This window comes from Triticum dicoccoides, chromosome 2A (genome assembly GCF_002162155.2).
Source record: "Triticum dicoccoides isolate Atlit2015 ecotype Zavitan chromosome 2A, WEW_v2.0, whole genome shotgun sequence".
NCBI classification, from domain to species: Eukaryota; Viridiplantae; Streptophyta; class Magnoliopsida; order Poales; family Poaceae; genus Triticum; species Triticum dicoccoides.
This window is the reverse complement of record NC_041382.1, coordinates 13,879,532-13,890,310: the sequence shown is the minus strand read 5'-3', so window position 1 is coordinate 13,890,310 and position 10,779 is coordinate 13,879,532. Positions and strand designations below refer to the sequence as shown.

Below are 10,779 nucleotides of genomic sequence, written 5' to 3'. Positions count from 1 at the left end.
TATCTACGGGTTCGCGGGGCAGATACGGGTCGAAATCCTATCCCACTGCCGCCGCGTCTCGCCACAATTCCTCACTCCCTTGTCACATTTCTCGCCGCCAGTGAGCCCCCTTCTGCCTCCACCCGCCATGTGAGGCCACATGTGGAGCTTCGGTTGCAGCTCCAGTGGCAACTCTGGCGGGGACGACGACCTCGAGCGCGAGCGGCGTGTCCGCTCGGACGGCGCCAGGAAGCGTGCGGCGAGGAAGTGGATGAACAAGGGCCTCGAGACGCCGTCGAGCCTCCTCCTTCGCGAGATGGAGGAGTACGACTGTCGGCACGGGCGTACGCCTTCTTCGGCTGCATCCTCCGCCGTGAGCTCTTCCTCTTTCGGCGCGGGGCTTCTCCCCGTGAAGAGGGAATGGTCGGAGGAGCCGGAGGAGATCGAGGTCGTCGCCGTCAAGCAGGAGCCGGGGGAGATCGAACGCCGAGGGGTCGTCGGGCTCGAAGATTTCGTGGCCAATTTCGACGTGGTCACAGCCGCCATTGCCGAACGGAGCTTGCGCGAGGAGGCGGAGCGCGGGCGCCACGACGAGGAGCTCGAAGACCTCATCCTCAAGCAGACGGTCGCGGCCAACCTTGCCACGAAGGACAAGGATGACGAGTGGCGGCGCATCCGCGAGGAGCAGAGGGAGAAGTTCATCGATCTCGTCAGCTCCGACGAGGACTGAACTCCTCCACCGCATCATCCTCGACCGCGAACTCATCCATTTTGGTATATCGACCTCGGTCTTGCCGCCGCGAGACCCCCCACCCCCTCTAATAGTAGTAGTAGTAGTAGTATGTAGTATGTATGATAATGTAGTATGTGATGATGAACTATGAATGATCATGTAGTATGTGATGATGAACTATGAATGATTATGTAGTATGTGATGAACTAGTGTGGTTGCAATTTCTTCCGCGAAGCACTTTTTAAAATTATGTAGTTTCATATACGGGTTTTACTCTGCCTCGCATGATTTCGACCCGCAAAACAGTTCTTCGTCGAACTGTAAACGCCTTATGCGGGTCGTGGTTTTATGGGGTCTGCTATGGACACTCTAATAAGAGCCTTTGTTGCAATCAGTCCAAAACAAAAAATTTCGTTCTGAAACACGACCTATGTTGTTGCAGAGACAAATGCTTTTTCCCTTCTGAATTTTTTCCCCCTTGTGAAACACAACCTCTATTGGAGAGACAAAACCCCCTTCTGAAATTGAGCAGCTATAGGAAGGGCGCAAGGGGTTTGTTGTGGTACCTGATGAGTTGAAGAGGTTGCTGCCGTCGGGGACTTGCACCTCGACATCATCGTTATGGGGATGCAGAAGTCACATACCCTCGTCCTTGTCAGTCGCCGCTGCGGGGGATCCAGACCGTGCCTATACTCTCCATCGTTGGTTGCTGCCCCTACCTTCACCAACTCGTGCTTTTTAGAATGGATTTCACACGAAACAAAAAGGAAGGTGCAGGATACGACCGATATCACATTCATGTGCCATAGTTGGCAAAAACAAATATATCTATTAAGACTAGGGTGTCAGACCCATACATAGTCGATGTATCCTTGCACAGGCGGCGGCCGTCACTGCCTCGCGCTTGGTCTGATTAATTTGATATGATTTTTATATTATCTGGGTTGAACATGATTTAAAGATTTTGATTGATAGTTGAAGAAGCTCGCGGCGCCGCCTTTTACATCATCTGTTATGGCAAGAAAATTTCTGGCGCCCAAACCATTTTTGGCACCAAAATTCACATCATCTGACACCGGGGAATGCTCTAAAATTTATGAACACCATAACCCGATCTGCACCGCTCATTACACATCCAACGGCCCGCGACACCGCATCGTAGCACGATCGCATCTGGAGATCGGATACAAGCCACGGCGCCCGCGAAGTGTCCAGCTCCGCCTCCCAAGGTTGACCGGCCTTCTCCCCTCTCCCTCGTCCCCTCCGTCGCCGGCCGGGGAGCGCCGCTGCCCCGCCATGCGGCCCTGCTCCCGCGTGCTCGCCGCGAGGCACCTCCTCCGCGGCTCCCGCTCCCAGCTCCCCGCGGCCGCCGCGGCGCTCCGGCGGCCCGGCGGGACCAACGGTCCGCCCGCGCCGACACCTCAACTCGGGGGCTTCCGACCAGGCTGCAGGGTCTCTCCGGGGACTGGGAGGCGCTCCCCCTTGGGCCGCCCCCACTGCCTGCTCCCGGGCTCGGCCTTCCCGCCGCGGTGGGGCGCGTGGCCTCTCCGCGACCTGGTAACTTTGTGCGGTCTGCCTCATCCCAGTTTTTTTTCTTAACGCTGAGATGCACATATATTGGAGTCATAGATAAATATACAGTATCAATGTTTTACTGAAGCAAGTGAGAGTTTCCCAGTAAATCAGTAGCCGGGAATAGACTCATATATATATATATAGTGTCAGTGATTCACTGAGATGCATAGATAACAGATTCATGGATATATAAGTATCAATGTTTTACTGAAGCAAGTGATAATGTTTTACTGAAGCAATAGTAGGGTGATCCGCTAACGAATCGCAAGTGCTGGAGTTTGTGGGAGCTAGTGGTTGCGAAGGGATGTATCTAGAAACTTCAGTGTAGCCTTATTTCTGGCTGCATACAAAGGTTTCTCTGTTGAGAACCTAAGATAACCTGCAACCTGCACTCAACTTTTCCAGTGTGTTTCTGTGTGAAAATCAGTTCCTGGACTAATCTGTCAAAGCACAAAATGAAGGACAAGTGTGAAGCACATGGTAGTATTGCATTTTTCTCTCTACTTGTTCTGATTCTATGAACTGTAACCGCACTTACCCTGCCCTTTTTTTAGCTCCAACTGAAAATATGGTTACTCAAGTATCGTTTTGTGGTTGGTTCATGACATCAATGGTTAACAGAACGATAGAAAGAAGTTGATTCATCTGTTCTGTTTCTTTTCTTCATAGAAGGTACTATTTCTTTGCCAAATTATGGTTTTGTGATTCTTACTTGTTTTTTAGAGAGGGAATGCATTCTCCACTTCTGCCAGTGCTGTGACAGCTGGGAAACCGGCTGATGACAACGAGCATAAAGATGTCCCGAAGAAGGACATCGATGATCAGATAGCAGATATTCAGATCCTTCAAAACCTTTGGAAGTACTTGAGGCTGAACAATAGCCGCGATTTCAACATCAGGATTGTGTTGTCCTTGGGTCTCTTAGTCGGCGCAAAGGTACATGTTACTCGTGGAAATTGTTGCCTGTACAAATATTATTCGAGCTAAAATAATGCAATCCACTTTTGTTAGCAAATGCTTTTGTTTTCTGCTAAGTTATTAAGTACTAGCGATCTGTGATGTATTAACAACCCCAGTTGGGCTAACACTTTTCTGTAGAGTCTACCATTGACAATCATGCCGTAGGCTCAAAATTGATAATCTCCTTACCCCACTTTGTTGGAATGCAGTGCATTTGCATTACTCATAGTGTACTGATATTCTTGGCTTTTATACAAATGACCCTTTTGACCTATTCTGATGCAATGTGGTAAAATCAGATGCATCCTATTTGTTGGAGGCTTATTTCTTTGTAAAACAAAATAGGTAATTTCTTCTTGTTTAATTGCTCAACAAGGTCTCAGATAGAGATAGTCAACTATCATCATTCTTAAATCAAAGAAAAGAATATTTCCCTTGCAGTTATGATATATGCCATGATGAACTTAAAACATGGAAGCTGTTACATGAAGTTTTTTTTTTTTTTGAAACTGTCATCGCGTGGAAGGGCTCCCCATCTGAATTGATCTAATTTCACAAAAGATAATTGATCCAGGGTTACATGAAGCTTTCAACCTTATCACCTAACCTTTTCTATTTACAATGAACACCAGGTCATAAATGTTCAAGTGCCTTTCTTGTTTAAGCTTGCTATCGATTGGCTTGCAGCACTTGGCGGCGCTGAAGCCTCACTGGCAGGATTTACAGATGCTAATGCAACCCTGTTGGCTCTCTTTGCAAGCCCAGCAGCAGTTCTGATTGGATATGGTATTGCACGGTCAGGAGTATCAGCTTGTACAGGTAAATTTTGTTACAGAACTTGCTTATCAATGTTTTCTTATGCCTGAAAAGCCGCCGAAAGAAACTCAGCATTTTTTAGGTTCTCTCTTTCTGCTCTCCTGTCATAACATATACAACTATGTTTTATGCATTATGGCAAATATTTATGGTAAATTTTCTGTTTCCAGAATTAAGGAATGCTTTATTTTCGAAAGTTACCTGGAGAGCCATCCGTTCACTCTCCAGGATGGTAAATTTTGAACCTTTTCATTTCCATGGTATTACTTTTTAGTGAAGTTGTTTGATTACTGTAGCTATCCAGAATTTCAGATATTTCACACAGTATGGATATATCTTGAATGAAGTATATCTTATTTTCTTGCTATACATTTTCTCCTATGTGTCCTTATATTCATGAAGATGATAAAAGGTTACTATGAATGATATCTGTACATTCTTTTGCTCGAACCCGCACCTAAGTGCATGTCATTTTCATTAGCAAAAAAATGTCCAAATGGCGCAAGGTCTATCTAGCAATAAAAAAAACTGAAAGCAAGCAAAAGAACGCTAAAGGCCTAACTGAAACTAGAAAAGCTAGAAAAAGGAAAGAATCATTTGAAGATCTTGCACTTCACTGGAGCCCAACTATTTTTATCTGTACTTCTGTGAGGATCGAGTGTCATCTGTACATTTGTATCCATTTTCAGTTTTCGATGGACCTGTAGTCCTGCGCAGCTATTTTGATGTTTATCTTTAAGTACTCCCTCCGTCCGGAAATACTTGTCATCAAAATGGATAAAAGGAGATGTATCTAGATATATTTTAGTTCTAGATACATCCCTTTTTGTCCATTTTGATGACAAGTATTTTCGGACGGAGGGAGTATTACTTTAGTTTATTAACTTTTCGTATTGCAGGTGTTTTCTCACTTGCATGAGCTTGATCTTCGTTATCATCTAAGGTATCTGTGAATGCTCTGATTCATGCCATCATGTGTGCTTCAATGTTATCCTTAATTCATTGATTGTCCACACCATATTCCATGCGGCCAGTAAGGTGCCTCCCTGCTAGCTATTAATCGGCCCTAGGTCTAACTGCTGCTTGTGTAAATCATTGTGGAAACACGTTATAAGAATTCAACACTTGCAGTTATTATGTAGTTGCTGAGTTTTGATGTTTACGAGCTGGGGATTATTTGAATTTTTATGTTCCTTCGCCTTTTTATGTTTTTCAGCCGGCAAACTGGAGCTCTAAGTCGCATAATTGACAGAGGGAGCAACGCAATAAATTTCATTCTTACGGTGACAGTGTTCAATATTGTTCCCACAATACTAGAGGTACTCATAATTACTTCTCCAACGGTCACCATCCATCAGTTGTGCATATTGCCTGTGATATTGATGTTGCTTTTGGTAATTGATGTCACTTATTCTCGGAGCGTTTGCTTGAGCTTTGTCTGCATTGTGTTTTGTTTTGTATTTACAGATTGGTATGGTGTCAAGTATACTTGCCTACAAGTTCGGCTCCACTTTTGCTTGGATTACTTCAGTTTCAGTTGCTACTTATATTGTTTTCACTTTGGCTTTGACACAGGTGCGAACGCTGTACTCTGTCATCACAGCTGTAGTCTTAGGATATTCTTGCTTACATAAATGCTCAATCTAATATATCTAATGATCACTTTTGTATCATGTCTTACTCTTATTCCTCTCATCGCTTTCTGTTTCATTATTGCAGTGGCGGACCAAGTTTAGGACAGCCATGAATAAAGCTGATAATGCTTCTGGTGCGGTGGCAGTTGACTCCCTTCTGAATTACGAGGTCATCCCATGGTTATCCCATCCATTAATCTGGTGTCTGGTCTATTTCTCTAATCTTCAATATCTTAATTCAAGCATCTTCGTACCAATCTTTACTCTGATTGTCTACAGACTGTCAAATACTTCAACAATGAGCAATTTGAAGTTCAGAAGTATGACAAATATTTAAAGAGTGAGTACATGTGTCCATTCATTCTTGGGAGATGTCACTATAGAGCGGAAATGCACAGCTATTCACCTATTTGACCAACTGGCATTAAATATATGTTCACCTTTCTAACAAAACTACGGACACTGAAAAATTACAGTTTGATACATATGAAATTTCTGATGTCTATGTTTCACATCTGTGTATATTGAAACCTGGTAGTTAAAAACAAAAACTAAATAAGATTAATACTTAAGAAAGTGTCAAATAGAACATTAAGTTATGCTGTAACATTAGGTGAATCTTAAATGGGATTACCATTGCATACACCATAAGTTAGTTTTGGTTGATATTTTTTATCTATTAACTAGTGTTTTCTTTAACAATGTGCTCAGGATACGAGGATGCTGCACTGAAAGCCCAAAGTAGCCTTGCCTACTTGAACTTTGGGCAAAATGTTATATTTAGTTTGACATTATCCACAGCAATGGTTTTGAGTTCATATGGTATAATGAGTGGTGCTCTGACTGTCGGTGATTTGGTAATTCTTTATGTCAATCATTTGTGTTTTATATCTTCTGTCGTTTCACTTCTGAGATCACTTTGACATACTGAGGTAGCAACCCATGCACACCAAAGTAGAAAGATATGTAACTGCGGTAAGGTAATGTTTTCCCAATATTACCTCAGGTTGTTAGAAGTGAAAAAGTGTAACTGGAAAATAAAAATCTTTAAAAATGACTTGATATGAAGCTTCAGTTCTTTTCGGTTTTCTGCTTTCCTTAGTCTTGCGGTTGCATTTGATTGATGTATTGAAATCTTGCCATACAGGTCATGGTTAATGGACTTCTATTCCAGCTCTCAGTGCCTCTGAACTTCCTTGGTAGTGTATATCGAGAATCTAGACAAAGCCTAATTGACATGAAGTCCATGTTTCAATTGCTTGAGGTAAAAGCTTTGTAGTCATAGACTCGTATTGCTTAGTGCCTAATGGCATGCAGTTTTAATTTATCTTTAAAACCATGGTCTCAAAGACCTTAGAACTATTCATTGCGTCTTTTCAGGAAAAACCTGGAATAAAGGATGAGCTTCATGCACAACCTTTGCAGTTCAAGGGAGGATGCATTGAATTCGAGAATGTCCATTTTGGGTAAGTTCTGTCCTCTGTTAGATTGTTTAGTGCCGCTAAGTGCTTATGCTATTTCCAAAAAGTAATACCACATAAGTAGCAAGTTTCAAAGCATCTCAACACTAAGGAGCTTATTTTGTTTTAACCATTGATAGTCAACACAATGGTACTCCCTCCGATCCAAATTAATCGACGCTTGTTTAGTACAAAGTTAGTACAACTTTGTACTAAACCAGCGTCAATTAATATGGATCGGAGGGAGTAATATGACGCATACAAAAGATGTTTAATCAAGACAACCAAGGTTTTTTTCTCAAAAAAAAGATAACAAGGTTTTAAACACAATATGTAAATATGACGCATGAGGTAGTATAGCTGTAATTAGAACGATCTTATTCTGTGCCATATTTATTTTATGGGTAGCTCAGAGATTTGATTTCTTCCAGGTATGTACCAGAAAGGCAGATTCTTAATGGGGCCACTTTCACTGTACCGGCAGGAAAAAGTGTGGCAATTGTTGGAACTAGTGGCAGCGGTAAAGCTAATCTTGTTTACTTAACTAATGTTAATGTCAATGCTATCAGCTATCTTATGTTTGTGTTACCAAATATAACATTCAAATTCATGGGCCTCGTTGCCTCACGGGTTTTGTGGTGCCGAGTAGAATTGTTAGCATATCATATTTGTAGACCTATAGGTCATTTGTGGTGGATATCATAAGCCACTTCTGAAAATAGAGATCAAAATGTGAATGTATGGAGGGCTTTCTTGGAATTTGAAGCTCATCTTGAAGTGCCCTTATACACACCTCTACGTAATTATACAAGAGTTGACACCCCACTGTTAGTTGCTACTATTAACATAATTTTTTTGTAGAGTTAATTGAATCGTCTGTTTTTGTAGTGCTTCTCTAGACGTGCAATGTGATGACATATCTCAGTTGTGATTAGCAAGAACTTTGATTTATTTTTTAGATCTTTAAATACACTAACTAGACATCTTAGTAGGGAAAGCATCAGCAATATCTTACTCCCTCCCCCATAATATAAGAGCGTTTTTGACACTAGTGTAGTGTCAAACGCTCTTATATTATGGGAAGGAGGAGTATATATAATACAAGATCTTCATATATATTTGGCCAATGCATGATTTTGTAACATGCTGTGTTGTCATGGCAAATGGGGAAAAAGTATGAAGGATACCATATTTTTCTGTAATGGATTTACAAACGTTTTATCCAAATATACTTATAGGGCTTATTTCATTTTCATATGATTATTCTGTATAGCTTTGCTTCTGCATTTTATATGAGTCCAAATCTTGTCTACAGGATTTACAGCGCATAGTGTTTAATCTTTGCTTTAATGTGAACCATAAAAGAATTGTTACTTCTGGGTGAGTGACTGTGCATTAACTAGTCCTTTCTTCTACAGGAAAGTCAACCATACTTAGACTTCTCTTTAGATTTTTTGATTCAACTTCAGGATCTGTAAGAACACACGCATCAATCTCCCTTTTGATTTCCTACTCATGAATTGATGCCCCTGAAGGCTTCTCAAGTTTGTCATGTACTTTAAAGTTTCTGTTCTTGTGATACCTTTGTTCTCTCTTCCTGGCAGATACGAATAGACGGGCAAGATATTCGGGAAGTCACACTGGAGAGTCTTCGGAAGTCTCTTGGTGTTGTGCCACAGGATACGGTTAGCCACCTGATACTCTATTCTCTGTCAACGCTTTAATTTATCCTACTTCTGTTGTCCTCTTACAGAATCTACTAATTTGTACTGCAGTATCAAAATGCATTCCTATACGATTTACTTTTGAAATGGATTTTTTTTGCATCTTTTAAGTTCTGTTTTAGAAAGCCAAGTTTCCATGTAAAACCATCGTACAAAAGAATAGCTTTTGCGGCACATCAGCTTCCGCAGTCCCCACCACATCTGCTTCTGTTGAAGCCACAACCCACAGACAGGGCCTAAGAACTTCTGCTAGCTATCATTGTTGTATAATGCATATATCCTCATTATCTATTTGGAACCAAATATGAATCCTTTTTTTTATTGAAATACAAATTGAAGTATCACTACATGTGGGATAGGGAATCTATTTAACACATGCGGAGGGCCAATGGACAATTGAGAACTGAGCCATGGTCCAGTAGTAACTGGTAAGGACTTGCTGGTGTGTTCTTGCCTACTAGGGTCCTACTCCTTTCAATAGCGAATTATGGTATCTCATGGTTATTTCGACCTAAATTAGAACTGCATCGGGCTCATCCCTTGTTGGATATCGACAGGGCTTCAGCATTGTTGGACTAGTTTAAAAGGTTCCAATAGATAATTGAAAAGATATGGTGCTGCTGTATGCAAACTTTGTTCAGCGTCATAAAATCTTGGGATAGACTGGATTTGTTTTTTCTTTTGGGAATCAGGTCAATCCATTTTGTGTCCAGACTTACACCATTAATACCATTACAGGTACTTTTCAATGACACAATTAAGCATAATATACAATATGGGCTGTTATCAGCGAATGATGAAGAGGTAAAATGTTCTTTCAATCAATATGGGAGTGTTATAGCATGGTCTAATTTTTTTTTGTGAAGCTAATGTATTCTTTTCCAATTTTTCATACAGGTTTACGATGCTGCTCGGCGTGCCTCTATCCATGATACAATTATGAACTTTCCTGACAAGTATGACACGGTTGTGGGAGAGCGTGGATTGAAGGTAAGACATGGCCTCATTTTGTGCAGAATCACGAAATGTCGTAACCTTTTGTTCTATGACAACAGCTCAGCATATCTCAAGAATTGTGGTTTGGCTGTTTTTGCAGTTAAGTGGTGGTGAGAAACAACGAGTCTCAATTGCTCGTGTATTCTTGAAGGAGCCTTCCATTCTGTGAGTTTCTCTCATACATTTTCTGTGGAATACGCACCTAAAGTGCACATCATTTTGTATTTTAGTACTTACAGCAAAAAACTAGAAGAAAAAAATGAGAACAAAAGAAACAAATGCGCTGTACAGCTAAACTACTCAAAAACCATCTGGTGGGCAAGCATGTTGTGGCTGCCACCTCAGCGCCTTTGCACCTGCGATCATCCAGAGTATTGCCTCCAGGAGTATCTTGTCCACCGGTGTCTGCACCTCTGGTTGCGCTGTCAAAGAAGTGGTCATTTCGAAGTCGCCAGATGCGCCACATCATTAGAGAGATTAGGCAACATGATCCCTTAACTTACCAACCCTGGCGCAATCTGCAGCATGGTCCAGCCGGGGCACCTGCTCATCGCCTGCCTGAGGCCATCTGAATTGTAGAGAGAACTGTCTGCCATCCTACACTCGTTCGAAGAAGTCGTCAGTGAGGATGTGTCATGTGTGACATGGCCTCGGCTGTCTGGTCGCACAGAGGGCAGGCAGGCGGTAGTTCTCTGCTCCAGTCTTTCTGCCATCCTACACCCATTCTCCATCGCTAACCACATGAACACGTTGCACTTGAGGGGAGCCCAGAGACAGCACGCCACATAGGAGACTCGGCCGTACTTATCTACACATTGAAAGCACAGTCCATTCGCACACCGAAAATCTCGCAACTGATGACCGTGAGTGAAATCGTCAGCAGTTGAACGCTTCTGCCAATT

General features: G+C 42.2%; 1 protein-coding gene across 1 annotated transcript in view; it reads left to right on the top strand.

Moving 5' to 3' along the window:
* The first annotated feature begins 1,970 nt into the window (after positions 1–1,970).
* LOC119352772 (ABC transporter B family member 25, mitochondrial-like) overlaps positions 1,971–10,779 on the top strand; it is a 10,480-nt gene continuing 1,671 nt past the window's right edge. The window contains exons 1-18 of the mRNA XM_037619354.1: positions 1,971–2,269; positions 3,011–3,223; positions 3,880–4,066; positions 4,234–4,295; positions 4,963–5,006; positions 5,280–5,382; positions 5,531–5,638; positions 5,783–5,866; positions 5,977–6,037; positions 6,409–6,554; positions 6,845–6,961; positions 7,078–7,163; positions 7,589–7,677; positions 8,576–8,631; positions 8,762–8,842; positions 9,620–9,685; positions 9,779–9,871; positions 9,978–10,042. Coding sequence (XP_037475251.1) covers positions 2,009–2,269; positions 3,011–3,223; positions 3,880–4,066; positions 4,234–4,295; positions 4,963–5,006; positions 5,280–5,382; positions 5,531–5,638; positions 5,783–5,866; positions 5,977–6,037; positions 6,409–6,554; positions 6,845–6,961; positions 7,078–7,163; positions 7,589–7,677; positions 8,576–8,631; positions 8,762–8,842; positions 9,620–9,685; positions 9,779–9,871; positions 9,978–10,042 — 1,922 coding nt within the window. The 5' untranslated portion in view covers positions 1,971–2,008. The remainder of the gene's footprint in view (positions 2,270–3,010; positions 3,224–3,879; positions 4,067–4,233; positions 4,296–4,962; positions 5,007–5,279; positions 5,383–5,530; positions 5,639–5,782; positions 5,867–5,976; positions 6,038–6,408; positions 6,555–6,844; positions 6,962–7,077; positions 7,164–7,588; positions 7,678–8,575; positions 8,632–8,761; positions 8,843–9,619; positions 9,686–9,778; positions 9,872–9,977; positions 10,043–10,779) is intronic.